Below are 19,361 nucleotides of genomic sequence, written 5' to 3'. Positions count from 1 at the left end.
ACACACACATACATTATGGCATACATGTGGAGGTCAGAGGACAACTTTTGGGAGTCAGTTGTCTCCTTCTACTGTGGACTCCAGGGATCAAACTCGGGCTTGTGTAGTAAGAGCTTTTAACACACAGAGCCATATTGCCAGCCCACACTTCCCCTTTCTGTGCCACAGGGCTAGGAAAAAGATAAAGGGAATCCAAAACTAAATTGCTGTAAGCTAGCTGGGCTGCAAGATTATAGATGTGAACTTTGCTTTTCAATATATATCTTTATATATACACATTTACACACGCGTGCACACGCCTCCTAACTAAATGTTTAGAGGCTCACTCAATCCCAGGGGGGCAGAAAGGTCTTTTAGACAAGAGACACCCACAACATGAGAGGTTCCTCCTGGTCTGAGGCTGTCCCCTACATCTCTCCCTTAGGAGTCCGTGTGTGTGGATAGATGCTGGAATATTTTGCTCTTTTCTCTTTCAAAGGCAAAAATAGCTTACAGTACTTACTTGTCTCTGAGCTCAGTTTGACTTGAAGGCTGCAATTTTGTTCCCCTGCTGTGGTTGTGACTTCCTTTCCCGCGTGAAGGCCGGCTCTGGAAATCCCGTTCAGATGTTTCCTTCCCAGTCACAGATAAAGGTGTGTGCTCACCTTCCTCCAGCCTGGGTGTGGATGGCCTTCTCTGGTGAATGCCGAAAATGCTTGCACTGTTTGGTCTAGTGAGTCTATTTCTGGGACTCTATCACAGAAGTATAAACAGGTTGTTTTTCTTTCTTTTTTTTTTCTTTAAAGCAAGCAACAGCGAACATAAATGCTCTCTTGTGGGGAGAGGAAGGCAGCTTAAGACAAGGTCTTGCCCTGTAGCCAGGCGAGCCTTGAACTTGCAATTCTCCCATGCCAGCCTCTTTAGAGTTGGGATCGGAGGTATGGGACACCATGCCTGGCTATCCTCATAAACCACTTAACTTAGCTTTGTGGATCATAAACATTGTAAACAAATGAAGTGCTAATTTTAGGGAAGTAACTAAGTAAATGGTGAAGTGTGCATGTACAATGGAACATTTTCACCCAGTCAGAAGGAACATTTATATTAGGTAAAAGGAACAGATGGAGCAATATAGTTTATAACAGTCCCAACTCTTCTGAGCCTTCAGAGGCCGAGAGGAAAGACACCAGAGTGGAGAGTGCTTTTTCCAGTGTGGTAGGGTTTTGTCTTCCCTCCCCTGTATTTATCAGGATCTCACACTTTCCCAAAATTTTGTATAGTAGAAAATGATAGAAGTTGCGGGTGTGTGTGGGGGGGGCATTAAAACCCGACCTCGTCTGCTTCCCATAGCGACTGGGGAGAATGGTCAGTGGGATGCTGGGATGCTGTAGCGGCCCTTGGCCTGAGCTGTCCAACTTTTTGACATTGCAGCCTGAATTTGTCACCCGTGAGTGTGCTGGGCCGTGTGCTGACCCAGGATGCCTGTGGTCCTTGGGCCGCGGATTGACCCACTAAGGCAACTCCTGGAAACCTAGTGACTGGAAAACTTCACCCACCCCTCCCCTCCCCATCAAAACCTTTTTACTAGCTTCCTGTGCAGCATAATTCTAACAGGAGAGGCTGTGAGGAGAGGCTGAAGAACACCTTGTTCCTGTGCCCAGCTTGACCTTGTCTTATTGTCACTGTTGTTTTGAGACAGCTCTTTTCTCCTTGTGAAATACCATGTGTCCTGCTTATGAAAGAGGAAGTGGCAAATCAAACCCAGCCTGGCTGCACCCTTCTGCCACTTCAGTGGGCCCCTTTTAGTCATCTCCATCAGGTGAAAGTACCCCCCCCCGGCCAGTTTAGCTTTCTCCAGGTTTCTGCATCGGGATATTTATGTTTGAGGCGTTTCTGCCAGGAGGACCTTTTCTTTCCAAATTGCTGCTTTCAAGGGTGCAGGCAGGTAAAATCCTATTACAAAGAGAGGTTCTGTTCAGCGAAGGCCACGTGAGGTGCACTGAGTTCTCCGTAAACAATGCCTCGTTGATCTGATTGCATTGTGCTGTGATTATCCGGCATCAAAAGATCTCTTCCTGGTTCTCGTCCATTCACACTGAGTGGCTTGTGAGTGGGAGGACCGAATGAACGCTCAGGAGTTTTCTATCAGAAGTTCCACGAGACCTCCTTTAGGGGTAAGAGGGATATGCTGGGCTCTTCTTTAAAAAAAATTACCATTATTACTTGGCAGTTTCCTACATACGTACAATGCATTGTGGTTCTGTTCACCCACCGTCAACCTCTGGTTATCAGTCTTCCTTTCTCTGAATGCTTTCGTCTATCTAACTAGTCTCCTACTTGCTTTCCCATGAAAGAAAATGGTACCCTCTCCCACAGCATCCATTAGTGGCCAGATCTTCAGAAAGGGCTGCAGGAAGGGAGCGGGGCTCATGTCACTTCTTATGTCCATGATGCAACCCTGAAGGGCTCAATCTCGAGAGGGTATGTATTGTCGCTGCTCATGGTTGCCATGGCTGCATTGTGTCTCAATGTCCCATGGACTCTTGTCGAACCTCAGCACTCAGACAGGCCTTTGGTTCTGTCTTCTCACCATAAAGACCTCTTAGGCCTCGCTGCGTGTCTTTGATAAATAGTTCCTACAGTTGACGTTCCCAGTACTGCAGTCCTATTGTCATAGAGTCAGGCCCTGAAAGCACCTTCTGAGGCTAGGTGCGATGACACTCTAGCTTCCTCCCTTTCCGAAGTCAGAAGAGCTTAATGGTTGCTAGGCTGCAAGGGACTGTGGTTTCTCGCAGTACATCCACTTTAGCGTTAGGGATTGTAAGGAAGTCCCTCTGGAATTTTATCTATGAAACCCATTTGTAATTTTATTATTACGTTAAGTTGTCATGATGATGTGAGCCTATTGTTAGGGCTCTAATTATCATCCTCTTGTCACTTTGTGGGAATAGATATTCCGTTTTGCATTATAACCCCAAGATAGTGGGGTCAGTGTGGGTGAGAGTACAAAAGTTCCCTCTGATTTACAATGGGAATGAAGGGTCTGGAGAGAGGGTTCAGTGGGTAAAAGCTTGCACTGTTCTTCCAGGGGATCTGGAGTGGCTTCTAACAGCCTGTGTATAGCTCCAGCTCCAAGGGCTCTAGCGTTTCGGCTCTCTGTGAGCACCTGCTGTCATATGCACATACCTGTCCGTATAATTGAAACAAACGTTTTCTAAGAACAGTCAGTGCAAAGCCAGGTCTAGAGGCTCATACCTGTATCCCCAGCATTTGTGAGGGCTGAGGCAGGGGTATTGCTGCCAAGGTCTGTGCCAGCAAAGCGACTTGTAGGTTAGCCTGGCTACACAGCTAGTCCAAACAAACAAAGTGAGATAAATGTGGGCTACACAGAAAGTGGCATTTTTTTCATTTGATCTATTTTTTTTTCAACGCAAGCACAGACACACAAATCAAATGATAAACCTAGTAAAGTTCAGTCTCCTGGTAACTGGCTGCACTGAGAAAGTATGGAAAGATTTCAGAAAAAAGAAGAAAAGAAGAGGTCACCATCTCTCTTCCTTATGTCTGCAGAGGGCACAAACAAAGCCTTGGTCCAACCCCGTTGTCAGTGGGGTGGCTGAGAACAGGAACCAACTATGTGCTCTCATGGTTGTTTCTAACCGGTGCCGCTGCTGTTTCCCTTCTCCTGTTTCCCTCCCCCCATATCTTTCTTCCCTGTTCCTTGCATTTGCAAAAGCTCCTGGAGTTGGAGACCAGGCAACCTGTTTTTCTGGAGACTTTAAGGGGATGTTTGGAAATAGGGTGAGAGAATGTCCCTGAAGTTCTGATGGAGGAACTGCGGAAAGCGGGGAACAGGACACATCCAGGCTGTGACTGGGGCATCGCGTTTCCTTTTGCTCTCAGGCTTTAGCTGTGAAGACAAACGAGAAGTAGGAAAGGGATTGACAAAGGGGAACTGGATCTTCCGAATTTAAAGTGTGCTTAGTTAGTCCTGACTGCCCGGTTGTTCGGTCTCCGCCTTAGGTAGCTAATGTGCATTGGCAGTGACCCCCTCCTGTGTATCAGCATAACAAGCATGACCCATGGAGACAGCATTCCCTTAAGGGGACAGCAGCAGGCTGAGGGCTCTGGGGCTCTCTTACCTGTGGACTGTTGTGCGTCAGTAGCCAAGAAGGGAGAGATTTCCTTCTTTGTACTTGGTTTCCTTTAATTTGTATTTCTGGAAAGGGTTTCATGTAGCCCAGGCTGGCTTTAAACTTGCTGTGTAGCACAGGATGACCTTAAGCTGTTCCTGCCTCCACTTCCTGAGGCCTGGGATTGCTGGAGTCATAGGCATACACAACCTGATTCATGGTTTTGTGTATGCAATTTCATCTATAGTCATCTAGATAGGAATCCTTTCTACGATACTATTTCTGAATTTCTACTTCTCTCCATCTGCTACTGTAACTACCATGCTTCACATAGCCTGTAAATCCTTAGAGGAGAGACACTAGGCTTTATCGCGTATCCCCTACACTTGGCCCATGCCTCTGGGCTCAAGTGGTATATGCCTGAGCTGGTCACTGGGGTAGCTACAAGCCATGAGTTATTTAAACTAACTAACTACGCAAAATTCAGCTTCTCAGTTGCACCAGTCACACCTGAAGTGCCCAGTAGGCACATGTAACTAGAACTTGCCTGACCACACTGGGAAAGACAGGACATTTCCATCGCCTAGAACATTCTGTTAGATAGCAGTGGCCGAGAACATCCAGAAACTTACTCTCTCATGGCTGTAAAGTGAGGTGGTTTGGATTTAAAGCCATTGAGCTTATCTCTATTGATTTACAATGATATTGTGTTAGAGAATTAAACACAGATTTTGTTTTCAAGATTTATTTATTTTGAATTATGTGGATCTGAGTGGGGGCGTGTGTACATTCATGCAGGCATATACACATTAGCACAGAAGAAGGCTTTGGATCCTCTAAGAGCTGGAGTTACAGACATTTGTGAACCAGCCAGTGTGGGTGCTGGGAACCAAACTCAGGTCCTCAGCAAGGGCAGTATGCGCTCTTACCCACCGAGCCATCTCTCCGGCCCCTAATCAGAGGGCTCTTTTTTTTGTTTTTGTTTTGTTTTTACGAGACAGGGTTTCTCTGTATTGTTTTGGAGGCTGTCGGTCCAGCCTGGCCTTGAACTCACGGAGAGCCGCCTGCCTCTGCCTCCCGAGTGCTGGGATTAAAGGTGTGCGCCACCACCGCCCGGCCTTAGAGGGCTCTTAAGGTGAGCTGGTTGTACCAACTGCAGATGCTCAGACAGATTATTTTTTAGCACCACAGGTTTCCATAACTACAGTAAGTAATGGTCCAGTTTGTGTTGGAACCATTCAGCTCTGGTTTTGTAGGTTGAAAACAGCCCACATACAGTGTGTAACTTCTTGGAGGTGGTTGCATCCTAACATAACAAAACTTTATTTGTGTACCAGGTGGCGTATTCTGGGCCATAGTTACCAGCAAGTGAACTCTCCCATGGGTTTGCCATTCTCAGGAGCTTCCCCTCTCACCTCTGCTAACCGGAGCCACTTAGATGAGCAACTCTACTCTGCCTAGAGCCCTGCTTGAGTTTAGCTGCTTGACTTTTACCTTGAGGGGCACCTAGTTCTGATTAGTGGCGTAGCTAGAATGTTTATAATGTGTAACAGCTGTCCTTCCTTGTCACGGATCCCAAAATCCCTCCATTTCTTCCCCCTATCTCATGGCTTTTACCCAGAGATCGCCATCTTACATGTGGGTCTGTCTCACAGGTGTGCCTGCCCAGCCCTGCTACAGCTCGTCACTTAGTCACAGCCCCCGAGGAGGACAGGATGGATGAGCTCTAACCTTGACTTTGATGGGGGATTGCATCTAAGAAAAACTGGGGATAGATGCCTAGAGATTTGCAATGTGGACTCCACTCTGCGCACCTGAAGGGGAAACAGGGAGGATTGGTTGACCCGAATCAGTATTTGTAGAGGTATTTGTGAGTTGGGAGGAAAAGAGAGTGCAGGATGTGTGCAGAGGAAAAAAACATCGCCATGAAGTTCCTCAGCTGAGTGGAGGCATGGGCTCATTTCTCAGAGGTCGGCCGTTGTGCAGAGCAGCCGCAGGCTGCAGAAATGACATATGGCCAGGACAGTTGGTGTAGATCGGCCTGCCTACTGCAAAAAGGCTGTGGACGATCCTGGCCAGGTGTGCATTCTCTTTGGTGATCAGCTTTTTCATTAAAACGAGGAGCCCTGCACCCATCACAGGCTTCAAGGTTGAAGAGGATCAAGGTGACAATGTATTTGTGCCTTACCGGGTATACTTCCTGTCACCCTGGTGTCTGACAGGAGAAATGCCGACCCTGTGGGTCACGCGGTATGTTGTAGTGTGGAAGCAGTGTGTGGCTCGTCAGAGGGAGGAAGCCAGGCTTAATCTCAGCTTTCTGCTGAAGAAGGGTCCTACATGGGGACGTGGGGAGGGAATGGGAAGAGAGGAGGGAGGGGAAACTGTGGTCGGGATGTAAAATAAATGAATAAACTTAATTAATAATAATGACAGTTTTCAAAAGGACATCCAGTCCACAGGTATCCAGGTTAATGAATACCAGGGCACATGGGAGGTTGCCGGTGAAAGGTAGATAAGATGTATTTTTATGTTTGAGTGGGGGAAAAAAGGAGCCTACATTCATTGAGACACCAAGGGCTACCCTGCAGCTGACCACAGAGTGCAGGAGGGTAGTAAATGGCTCTCCTTGTGTCTGGAGACTGGCTGGGGCAGGACTGAGAGGATGTACCTTGGCTCTGCTTTTGTGGGGTACAGGAGATCTTTTGGTGTTGAGAGAGATTCAATAGCTATTCCAGAACTGACGTTTGGATTTTCAAGTGTGCCACTGGAAAATCTAGTACTCCAACATGCACAGTGATGGCAATGGAATGGGGAAGCCCTGCCCAAGGCTCTTGTTTATCTCTGAATGATGCTCAGAGAGGCCTTGGTGTCATGGCGGAACCCCAGCCACCACTCTCAAGAACAGTTTTGCTGGTTCTGGAGTCTGGAGCATCACTCATGCCAGCTGAGAAGAGGTCAGCAGTTCCCGTCTATCTATAAAGAGCAGGACTGGGGTTGGAAGTGTCTAAACCCCACCCGTTCCTGATCAGGATTCACAAATAAGGTTAGGCTAGCCTGAGGCCTCCTTCAGCTTTATTTATTATTATTATTATTATTATTATTATTATTATTATTATTATTTTGGTTTTTACTAGACAGGGTTTCTCTGTATTGTTTTGGAGGCTGTTGGTCCGGCCTGGCCTCGAACTCACAGAGATCCGCCTGCCTCTGCCTCCCGAGTGCTGGGATTAAAGGCGTGCGCCACCACCGCCCGGCTCCTTCAGCTTTATATATTCTAACCACGGCCTGAAAGGATTCTTAAATCGCATGTTTACCACAGGTTAGAGTCCGTTTGCAATTCATCGCAACTATGAATTTAAGTTCTGTAAACTAGTCCAAAGGGGTCCTTTGGGGTAGGGAAAACCATCACTCATGTGAAGGTAGAAAATTCAAGCCCCAGAAATGAGTGATTTCACTTAGAAAAAGGTGACAGCAGAACCTGGTTTTGCCTGTGAGTTAAGTTCCTTGCCTTGAAGAAGGTGACTCTCTCCAGGGGCCCGAGCAAAGCTCTTGTCGGTCGGGTACATCCTTAGTCATGACAACCATGGATTTCTTCAGGGACAATGAAGCCAGAGATGTCGGGCTAGAGGGAGACTGCTCTCTGTCTTAGTTACACCCTCCTCCCTCTTTGCTCTGTTTCTTGCTTTGTTTCCTCTCATCTGGGAATTGTTGTTAACTGTGTGATGAACTGTTCTCCTAAGGGGCACCTGAGTAGCCAGACCGCTGCAGCTGAATTACTTGTTTGACTAATGCAGGAAGCAGGCACACACAGGTGCATTGTGCTAAGCGCCTAGTCTCATGCGAGGGGGGAAGTGTGGGATGGATTCGTAACTAGTTTTGCATTTAAGGAATCTGAAGGTAAAGGAAACATTAGAATTCAAAGAATTGATTATGGCATTGTTTTTCATGTGATGTTTCCATTTAACTATGTGTGTTTGAACATTAAGAATGAGGCATTATTGTCTTAGTAGACTAGGGTTTACAGGTCACACGGAGAGGATTTTTGTTTTGATTTTGGAAAACGAAGAAGTGGACAGTGATAAGATCACAGGGGTGTACAGGGGCGGGGTGGGGGGAGGGAGGGAGGAAAGAGGGGAGGGGAAGGTGGGATGGAGAGGGAGAACTGGAGTCTAATTTCCACATTTTACATATGGTAGAGCCGAGCACAGGGGAGCGGTTTGCTCGAGATGTCACACTACAGTCAGGGGAGAGTTGAGGCCTGGGTCCCCTGACTTCCGGGATAGTTCCCTTCCCATTGTGGGCATTGCCTTTCTAGCCAAAGGGCCACGTGATTTTGCCCGCTGGTACAAGCAATAGTGTGGTTTGAAAATTACTCCCAGTTCTTGAGTAAGACGACAGAGTAAGACTTTGAGGGTCCTGGCGGTGGCGTCTGGGCAGGAAAGAGCACGCCTTGGCCTTCAGTTGTAGCCCTCAAGTAGATGAGGGCGAGGGAAATAGACAGATGGGCTGTCCCAGACTTGGGAGTGCCCTTTGACTTGCTGTCCCTGCACAGGTTGCCTCTATGAGCATGGCGATGGTCTGAGGAGGGAGCTGGTGTGTTTCTTCCTTTGCTGACCACCTCAGCCGGATGATTCCAGGCTGTGGGAGACAAAGACCCAGAGCTGTGAGATGAATGAGGAGGTCTTGGTCCCAGGGGATCAGGTTCCAATTGTTAAACTCTTATCCACGAAACCTTCCCACCTTCGTCTTGAGGAGCAAAGGCAGCCCTCTCCAGTTCCCTTTTATTTCACCCTAACACAGGCAATGGAACATCACATGACTGCTTCTGACAGTTTTTCTTGAAAATTCTCTTGTCTAGGGCAAATCTATAAGATCTCCTCTTTTCTTTCCTTCCTTCCTTCCTCCCTTCCTTCCTTCCTCCTTCCCTCCCTTCCTCCCTCCCTCCCTCCCTCCCCTCCTTCCTTCCTTTCTCCCACCCTTGCTTTCTTCCTCACGCCCCCCCCCTCTTGTATGTACACGTGTGTGTCGAGGTCAGAGGACAAACTCTAGTGTCTGTACTTATCTCCCACCTTGTTTGGACACAGGACCTCTGGTTCCTTGCTGCACACTCCTGCCCAGCTGATCTGCGAGCTTCCGGCGATTCTCCCATCTCTGCCTCCCCTGTTTCCATAGGAACACTGGGATTGCAGTACCCTGAGTTCATATCCGGATGGTAGCTGGCCGGGGCTGGCACATGCTCTCACTCCCGCCCTCTATGGAGGAGGGCTGGGATGTGGGCACACAGTTGGAAACCAGACCGTCACAACAATTTTTCTTAACTGTCTGACTTTCTGAGACCCTATGGTAGGGAATGGGCAGTTGTGGGGAGTCAAAGTCCCAATATTTATGTTAAAAGACGCTTCCAAGGTGCTGAAGGGGTGGCTTGGTAGGTACAGTTACAGTGCTTGCCTTGCAACATTGAAGACCTGAGTTTGATTCTGAGAAACCATTCAAAGATGCCAGGAAGGGTGTTATGTCTTTGCAATCCCAGTGCTGATGAGGAAGAGACGGAAGGTCACTGAGGCTCACCTGATCTGGCTACTCCAGACCCTGCCACCCAAGATTCTCCTCTGGCTTGCAAATGCCCATGCGTCCACACAGAGACTCAAACGCACGTGTATGCCCATGCACACATACACACATGAAGACACATTCAGGACTTGTAAAGATGGAGTAGGGAACTCTTAGTCCCAGGAAGGAACGTGGCGCAGCGACAGATGAGGGTCATGAGTCAGTACTTCACCGTGGACTAAAATCTGTGATGTGCTCCTGAGCCTTGGTTTAGTTTCTCATCTGTGCTGTGGGCGTGGCTCCTCCCTCATGGGCTTCCTCTTGTGGGCTGAGTGAGATCATTAGTGATATTGAGAGATCTACTTGGCTCCCTGCCCTCGCCCCCCAGGGCAATGCCATGAGCTGCCTGAAGACATTCATGGAGAGCTGAGGTCAGGACAGAGACCCAATATTTGTAATCGAATTAGAAATTCTTATGGGTCAAATTCAATGAGTCATGTGTAGCAAGAAAACTGACTACAGAGAAAACAATATTTACCCAAGGAACTTTGGTTATAAAAAGCCATAAAGTCCAATTGTCCATTATAAAAGGAACTGGAAAAGAAAGAGTTCTACGTGGCCTTTCTCATTCTAATTCTTCTAGAGGCTGGAGAAAAGGCCCTTTGTTCTTATTGCATGTCCTTGTAGTGAGAGGAACTCTGCCTAGGGTGATGAGAGAAGGGACCCTCCAGGCACAGGCAGACTTGGGTCCCTGCTCTTGCAGGAGGTGTGAAGGGACAGACACCCAGGTGCTTCCCAATCCTGACAAGTTTGTGGTAAAGCTTTGCCACTTTATAGGGCTTCTGCTACCATTAAATTTTCATTGCTTGCTTTATTTTCTCTACGTAGTCTTAGGATGGCCTTAAACTCACTATATAGCCCAAGGCTAGCCTTGAGGTCAAGATTCTCCTTCCTTGGCCTCCTGAGCGCTGGGATACACAAGCATACACCCCCAGCTGTTGCTAGCTGCTTTTTCTAACCCAAGGCACCGTGCTCTACCACTGAGCCAACTTGGAAATCATATAGCTAGAAGGTGGCAATGCCAGGTCTTAAACTGAAGACTCAGTCAGTGTCACTATAGTTTTCCGCCTATTACTCAACGTTAAACATTTTTAAGTTTTGGGGCTGATTATTATTGTCATTATTATTCTTGGTGCTGGGGGTTAAAGGATCTTGCCCATGCTAGCTAGATGAGTGTTATTATTATTCTTGGTGTTGGTGGCTAAAGGGTGTTGCCTATGCTAGCTGGTGAGTGTTCTATCAGTGAGCTGTGCTCCACAACGCCCTATCGTTGTATTTTAGAGCATGCTCAGTCAAGGTGACTGTATTTCTCTTAGCAAAACCCAGCTGTTCTGAAGTAAAACACCTGTGGTTTATCGTTAGCAGTGAGCCTTTTCTCTTAGAGTTTGCTCCAACTTCCTGATTTTCCATGAACTGATTGCAGTGGAAAACTTAAAAAAGAAAAAGAAAAAGAAAGAGGACAGTAGTTGACAGGTCTCAAACAGCGCTGTTTGTGGTGTCAGAGGTAACGTTGTCCTGCCGATCTGGCTCTCTTGCCTCTGTGGCTTGATGCTCCATCACCCCCAGAGAGCAGCACACCACACCCTTCTTCCCCGAGACTCCTTGACCCAAAGTCCCAGACGGTTCATCCTGTCTGTCAGCCCAGATTTCCTAGGGGAAGTAGACTTGAAGTGTAAACACCAGGAGGCCTCAACTGAAGGGAACAGATTATTCCATGGTAGAGGCACTGTGTCCTGCTGCTCCAGCCCCAGACTGCCGCCACTGCGGTCTTTATGCAGGGTGGGAATGGTTGCACTCGTCTCCAATTCAGACTCCCATCTGACCCACATTTGCTCTCAGGAATGCCATCCCCCCTCTCCGTTGATGTTCTGGGCCTAGAACTCAAAGTTAGGCAAGCACTCTACCTTGATAACCTCAGCTTCTTCTGTTCATTTTACCTGTTAGGATATTAGACATTATTCCTGTGTGTGTGTTTGTTATATGCATGTGTATATATGTGTGTGTTTGTTATATATGTGTGCATATTTGTTATATATGTACATGTATATGTGTATATGTGTGTATATGTCTGTGTGTTGTGTGTGTTACTATATATGTGTATATGTGTGTATGTGTGTGTTATATGTGTGTGTATATGTGTGTGTTATGTGTGTGTTTGTTATATGTGTGTGTATGTGTGTTGCTATATATGTGTATATGTGTGTTTGTTATATATGTGCATATTTGTTATATGTTTATATGTGTGCATATGTGTATGTGCATGTTTTGTGTGTGTTGCTATATATGTGTATATGTGTGTATAGGTATGTGTGTGTGTGTGTGTGTGTGAACACATGGGGACTCCACAGTGTGTTCATATGCATGTGGAGCATCATCTGCATGAAAAGCATCATCTGCCTTTGCCCCTGCCCCCTATTTTTTGAGACAGGCATATGTCTGCATGTGGGAATGTGCAAGAGAGTGTAGTTGGCCAAGGAGGGCAGAAGAGGATGTAGGAGCCCCTGGGGCTGGAGTTATAGGCGGTTGTGAACTGCCTGACATGGTGTTGAGAACCAAACCCCTGTCCTCTGCAAGAGCAGAATGCTCTTGTGATGGCTGAGCCATCTCTCTTCCCAGCCCCAGTGTCACAGGGAGTGTGGGGTCAGCTTGGGCCACACTAGGCCCTTTCTCAAGAAAGCAGAACAAAACAAAGCCGAAAAGCAAAGAAACCGAAAGAAGTAAATAAGGCCCCATTTAGTTATTAATTTTTGATCCGCAGCTGTTCAAACTCACAGATAGAGAACTCATTGGTATAACGAGTGACTTATGCGAATATGCTGTGAATGCATTTTGAAAGGAATAATCAGTGTAAACTACTAAGGAAGCTAGGAATCCGGATCACTGTCTTTGGAGGCATTCTAAGCACCTTTCTCATGCTTCCCGATTTGGTTTATCATCTAATGCTTTTCTCTGTCATTGTATTGCTTCTCTTTACCTAATGGGTTTTTCTCTGCATGTGTCTGTGCATGGGATGTGCTTGCATGTACACGTGTGTGTTCACTTGTCTGTGCATGTGTGTGTTCACTTGTCTGTGTATGTGTGTGCTCATTTGTCTGTATACATGTGTGTTCACTTGTCTGTGTATGTATATGTGTGTTCACTTGTCTGCATATGTGTATGTGTGTTTTCTTTTCTGTATACGTGTGTGTTTACTTGTCTGTGTATGTGTATATGTGTTGTCTGTGCATGTATGTGTGTGTGTTCACTTGTCTGTGTGTGTGTGTGTTCACCTGACTGTGTATGTTCACTTGTCTGTGCATGTGTGTGTGTTCACTTGTCTGTGCATGTGTGTGTGTGTTCACTTGTCTGTGCACACTTCTGGAGGAAGGCTGGTGTGGGCAGTCTTCCTTCATCACTCTCTACCTTACCCACTGAGGCAGTGTCTTGCAGTGGAACCCAGAACTCTTCAATTCGGCTACTCTGGCTGCCTGCTGGCTCTAAGGATCCCCAGAGCTGGAATTACATGCAGGCCATCAAGCCTGGCTTCCAACACTTTATTTTTAAATTAAGGAAAAGCATGTTCCAGGCCTGACAGCTTTGTGTTTCCTTGCTATCGATCCACTCCCTTGCTAATAAGCTTCTGCGCTTTCAGGGTTCAGACAGTGGGGCCTGAGAGGCAGCGTGGAAGGTGGCTGCTCCTTAGACACCTGTGAAGTAGTCCTTTCGTTTCCCTGGTGGCGATGGGGTGGGGGACCAGGGATTAGTTCTGCCTGTTTTTCTCCCTGGGTTTTGTGACTGTGTGTTGGAAGGCTACTGTCTCCTCTGTCTTTGAATTATGGACTCCAGAATGGGGGATGGCAGTGGCCAAGAACATGCTGGCACAGGTCAGTCTGTACTGTTCACTCCGTGTTTCACAATGGAGACGTCTTACCAGGGAAGAGGGCAGCGTAAAGCTCTACTTAGAGGGTTTCAGTTTAGTTTGAGGTTCATTTGAGCTAAGGAAAATCTCATTGTCCCCATTTTTCCATGTTTTTCTTTTCTTGTTTTCTCTGCCCCCTTCTCCTTTCTCTTTATCTTTGTGACTTAAAAAACCATACTGAGTGTTGGCTGAGGGACCATTCTATGTAAACTATATAAATTACTATACTCTCTATTAGGATATAAATTACTATTAGGATATAAATTACTATATATTTGGATGTGAAGTGCATTGAGCCTCAAGTTTCCAGGTTCAGCATAGATGAGACATTTAAAATCGTGTGGGTAATTTTTAAAATAAATTGACTCCATAGAAAGTGTTGATCAGCTCATCCCCGGGGATGACAGTGAACCTCTCCATTGTAAGTTGAGGAAATGGACTTGACAGTTAGTGGTTTGCTCAAAGCCACACAGTCACGGGCATCAAGAGGATGGAAGCAATGGTCCTTCTTATAAGCAAAAAGTGCTGTGTTTTCATGTAAGACACTGTAGGCCTTAGTCAAATTGACCTAAATTAAGATTCCGGGACTAACAAGCCTCTGGTGTTTGGAAGCGCCTACCACATTGACCACAAAGAGCTGGCTTGTTTCTTCAAGTTACCTGCAGAGCCTTTAAATAGGCCTTGGGTTTTCTCTTTTTTGCCTTCTTTTTGGAGGGAACTTGTTTGCTTGAGATCAAAAGCTGTACATCTGGCTAAATATTGCCAGGAAAACGGAAAAGCAGCTGCTTGAGGCTCGCCACCATCAGGACGGCAGCGTCTCAATTTGTAGCCATCCATTATTGTTGTTGTTGCTGCTGTTTTACTTTGTTTTTATCATTTGTTTGTTTTGAGAAAGGGTTTCTTTGTGTAGACCTGGCAGTCTTGGAACTCTTTCTGTAGACCAGGCTGGCCTCCAACTCAGAGATCTGTCTGACTCTTCCTCCAAGTGCTAGGATTAAAGGCATGGGCCACCACTGTTTTTTGTTTTGTTTGTTTTTATGTAGCATTCTTGTATTTAGTGGATGAGAAAACTTCTATTAGAAATTTAGGCTTTAAAAACAGCTTTAAGAGCTAGGCAGTGGTGGTGCACGCCTTTAATTCCAGCACCTGGGAGGCAGAAGCAGGTGGATTTCTGTGAGTTCGAGACCAGCCTGGTCTACAAGAGCTAGTTCCAGGACAGCCTCCAAAGCCACAGAGAAACCCTGTCTTGAACCAAACCAAAACAAGTTTTCAGGGTTTGACCTGGCCTGTGTGTTCACAGAGTCTCCTAACACATCTACTTCTATAAAACTGAGTGGCTGGGTAAGAATTCACAACGAGGAACTACCAAGGAAGTCCTTCACTTTCAAAGAGGTTTCTGTAGTTATTATTGTTCTTAGTCAGAATTTGCTAGCTTGTTTCGTAATATTTTCATCAAAAACTGGATTTTAAAAAAGGTTTTTATTTTCTTCTTCCCTAAACTTCACTTAGACCTGACCTCATTTAAAAAGTAACAAGTAATTAAGAGCCACTTTTAAGACATCACTACCATTAACAGTTTTGGTGTAGGGATCACTCTTACTGCTATTGACATAAAACACGGTGTAGAAATCAAGTAAAACCAACTTGCAGTTGCAGAGAGAAGATGCCAGAGACACCAAACACCCTTGCCTGACAGACAGTTCTGCCAGGTGACTCCACCCTACATCCATCGGTTGTAGGGACCAACACACACCTTCACAGAGTTGACAAGTGACTGATAGAATAATGACCACAGAATAATCCTCCACTTTTGCATTCTGTTCAGAGAAACACGGGACAGTCTTGTAAGCGTTTCGGGATGGGGCAGGTATTCTGGCACTCCGGAGTCACGGAATACTGAGTGTTACACAGCTCAGATGGAAAGGTATCCTGGAGCTCCAGAGCCAAGTGTAAGCGTTTCGGGATGGGTCAGGACAGGATGGAACAGGAGTGGGTCAGGTATTCTGGCACTTGGGAGTCACAGAATACTCAGTGTTACACAGCTCAGGTGGAAAGGTATCCTGGAGCTCGGGAGCCAAGGATACTGAGTGTTACACAGCTCAGGTGGAAAGGTATCCTGGAGCTCAGGAGCCAAGGACACCACAGGTTGCAGTAAGCTTGGCAGCTTACAGCCTTGCCTCAGAGAAAGGCTTCTCCAGTGTATCAGCTCTGCTCCGGCAGGACAGGGTCTTCCAGCTGGGGATGTTCGCCTAGTGTAGCAGTTTTGCTAGGCAGGAGGTTTCTCGGGCCAAGTTGCTACAGTTCAGCTCTGCTCCTGGAGAGCGGAGAGCAGGGAGCCAGGAGCAGAGTGTAACAACTCTGCTCTGCCAAGGAAGGTTTCCCGGGCAAGTGTTACAACCCTGCTCGCTCTGCTCTGCTCTGCCCAGGGTCGCCTCTGCTCTGCTGTGCCCAGGGTCGCCTCTACTCTGTCGCCGCCGCAAAAGAAGATCTTCACCCGAAGCTCATCCAAAGGGGTTTATTGGAAGGCAGCTGGACCATCCAAGCTGAACATACACAGGGTTTATATAGGGATTCCTGGGGTTGGGGAAGTTTTTCCAGAGTAGGGATTGGTCCGATTTCAGTGCTGAGCTCTCAGATTGGCTAGAGCTCTGCTCCGGGATTGGTTACTTTTTTACACAGGATTAGGGTCAGATTTGGCTCTGGTTTCAGGGCCAAAGTGTGTTTCTTTCTCTGGTCCTTTTTAGCCTTTTGGCTCCAATTTTAGGGCCAGGGTACATTTCTTTCACTGACTCTGATTCCAGGGACAAAGTGTGTTCCTTTGGCACTGGTTTTAGGGTCAGGGTACATTTCTTTGGTTGTGGTTGCAGGGCCAAAGTGTGTTTCTTTGGCTCTGCTCAGGGTGTGTTTCTTTGGCTCTCTCTGCTCAGGTGTTTCTCTGGCTCTGCTCAGGGTGTGTTGTTTCTATGGCACTCTGCCCAGTGAGCTCACAGTGTACATGCCTACCTGCTCGCTAGTCTCATAGTGGCTCGTTGTCTTGGTTAAAGGTTAAGACTACTGTTTCGCTTAGTGGTGGTTTTAGAGTGTGGGAGTAACAAGACTAGCAGTCAAATAAGTAAAAAGGAAGCCATGAAGCACTTCCTTTAAGAGAAAAGGTAGACAGTCTGCACTTAAAAATATTATATCAAGGATTTTCCATCTCACCCCTCCCCCCACCTCTGCCTCCCGAACACTGGGATTGCAGGCATGCTGGGTCACATCTTGTTATATTTTGGCCTGAAATAGTTGGGTTTGTGGTCTATTGACACAGTAAAAATGGATCCTCTATTCGATTGTGAAGAAACAAGGATACATGCTATTTTTGTCTTGTACCTCAAACTGGAAGGAATAGACAGACTGTTGTGTGTGATAAGTGCCAGTTAAGATGGGAAGGGCATCAGATTACAAGGTTGGGCACTGTCTGTGTTTAAGCATCTGTGGGTCTATGGGGAGTCCTGGGTCATATGGTTTGGATGAGGTGGTCTAGTGGATATTGATATTAAAGTACAGATGTCTTATAGAATAAGCAGCCTTGATTATTTGTTCAAAAACATAGAAGGCAGCATGTGTTACACATTTAATGGTGGTTGCTATTACAAGAGTTCTTGCATCCAACCTGGCAAGTGGCATCAAGTCCCAACCACTGCCTTTGCTATACCGGGGTGGTGGTAGTCCATCTTTCTGATGTTTTATTTTGTCCTCTTCTTCTAAGTGCGCAGTTGAAATGTTAATGTCTTGTGAATATCTTCCATGAGCTAAATGCCTTAACATGATGCCTGGAAGATAGTAACTGCTATTAGTATTATGCTGTCATTTGGGCCATTGTCTGCATTGTAACTGTACAAATCAACATAAAAGACTGAATAATGGAGCAGAAAATTGCTCATAGAATCATTTGAGAAGATATACATGGCCTTTTTTTTTTTTTTTCTGTTTCTTCTTTTTTAGACAGGTATCCCAGGCTGACTTCAGACTGATCCTTCTGCCTCTAGCTGCCTAGTGCAGGGATTATAGATGTGCCCCCACTAAGTTAGATGTTCCTTTAGAAAAGTTATTTTATTTTATTATCTCTCTCTGAGTGTGTGTGCGCACATGGGTGCACTGCCCTCAGAAGATAGAAGAAGGTGTAAGATTCCCCTGGAGCTGGAGTGGTCATGAGCCACCGACATGGGTTCTGGAACTCTGAAGAACAGAGCTCTTGCTCCTCTGCAGGAGGAGCAGCCTGGGCTTTTCACTGCAGGACCAACTCTCCACTTCCTAGTTAGATGTGCTTAAACAGAGGCTGCATGGGCTGGGAAGGTGGGGTACGTGGTCAGTGACATAAAAGAATAGAGTCTGCATGTTGTTTAGCCAAGACTGTAAAACCCACTTGAGTCTTCATTTGCGATTTCTATTTTTCTGAATTTCATGAAGTCATCCCGTGTGCGTGGGGGGGGGTCTGATTTCTTTTCTTGCAGTTGTGTTTAGTAGTAACAAAGGAATCATTAGTGGTTATGATTGATTTGGCTTTCAAAAGCGGCTCTTGGGGGAGGATTTGTTGTACCTTTGAGATGAGCCTTTCCTTTGGTGTGTATTCGGGAGCTACCTGTTGTTAAAGGGCTCGTTGTTTGTTTGTTTATTCTGTGTGTGTGTGTTGCTAGGAATGTAATACAGCACCTCCTGCATGCTAGGCAAGCGCTGTACCACTCATCCATATCTCTCCTTCACAGAGTAAAGTTAATGATGGTGTCCAACTGTCCCCATGGTGAGCTGTGCATGCCAGGTACTTACCAAACAGGGATTTATCCATCTGACACAGCGAAACAACAACAACAAAAAAAGCCTCCGCTTAGACCTGCTTGTGTTTACTTTGATTTTATTTTGTCCCTGGCACAGGTATTGACATCCTGAAGCTTGTAGCAGCCCAGGTGGGAAGCCAGTGGAAGGACATATACCAGTTTCTTTGCAACGCCAGTGAGAGGGAGGTGGCTGCTTTCTCCAATGGCTACACCGCGGACCACGAACGGGCTTATGCAGCCCTGCAGCACTGGACCATCCGTGGCCCCGAGGCCAGCCTCGCCCAGCTAATCAGTGCCTTGCGCCAACACCGACGCAATGACGTTGTGGAGAAGATCCGTGGGCTGATGGAAGACACAACGCAGGTAATAGAGCCCTCTGTGGTTGTTTGCTTTGCCACTAATCTGTTTGTCTTTGAACTTCATCAGGTATGTTTGCGAGGAAAAACAGCTGATCTTAGGTGTTTGGGTAAACACACATACACTCAAGAACACCTCTACTTTTTATGGCAGAAGTCTTCAATGGCTGTGGTTTACAGTTGTCATGGGATTTCTGCCATTGTTTGATGCTTGGAACCCCACTGCACACCTGTCAAACAAAATGTCTAGGGGAGGACTTTGAAATCTCCTGTTTTTAAAGCTTTCCAAGTGTCTCCAGTGCGTGGAGCTGAGAATCCTTGTCTTTGGGTGCATGTTCTAGAATCAACCTATGTGGCCAGAACTATCTTTGTTAAAATCAGTGTAAAGCCTCATTTTGCATTGCATGTTTTGAATAAAACCAAACAGGGAACCCTTCCTTTTCCAGAGGGTGTGTGCCCAGTTATGTGAGTTTTCTGGCTTGTTAGGGAGGCTCTCCTTGCTTGTTGAGTAACCAACAGAAACTGGTAACAGGGCATACCCTCACTGGTTACTCAACTGGGGGGAACTGAG

General features: G+C 46.5%; 1 protein-coding gene across 1 annotated transcript in view; it reads left to right on the top strand.

Moving 5' to 3' along the window:
• Tnfrsf21 (TNF receptor superfamily member 21) overlaps nt 1-19,361 on the top strand; it is a 65,019-nt gene that overhangs the window by 22,579 nt on the left and 23,079 nt on the right. Inside the window, exon 4 of the mRNA XM_005072298.4 lies at nt 18,532-18,797. Within this exon, the coding sequence (XP_005072355.1) occupies nt 18,532-18,797 (266 nt within the window). The remainder of the gene's footprint in view (nt 1-18,531; nt 18,798-19,361) is intronic.

This window comes from Mesocricetus auratus, unplaced genomic scaffold (genome assembly GCF_017639785.1).
Source record: "Mesocricetus auratus isolate SY011 unplaced genomic scaffold, BCM_Maur_2.0 Super-Scaffold_100021, whole genome shotgun sequence".
In the NCBI taxonomy this organism is placed as follows: domain Eukaryota; kingdom Metazoa; phylum Chordata; class Mammalia; order Rodentia; family Cricetidae; genus Mesocricetus; species Mesocricetus auratus.
Note: the sequence above shows the minus strand (reverse complement) of the source record. Positions and strands in the feature narration are given on the sequence as shown.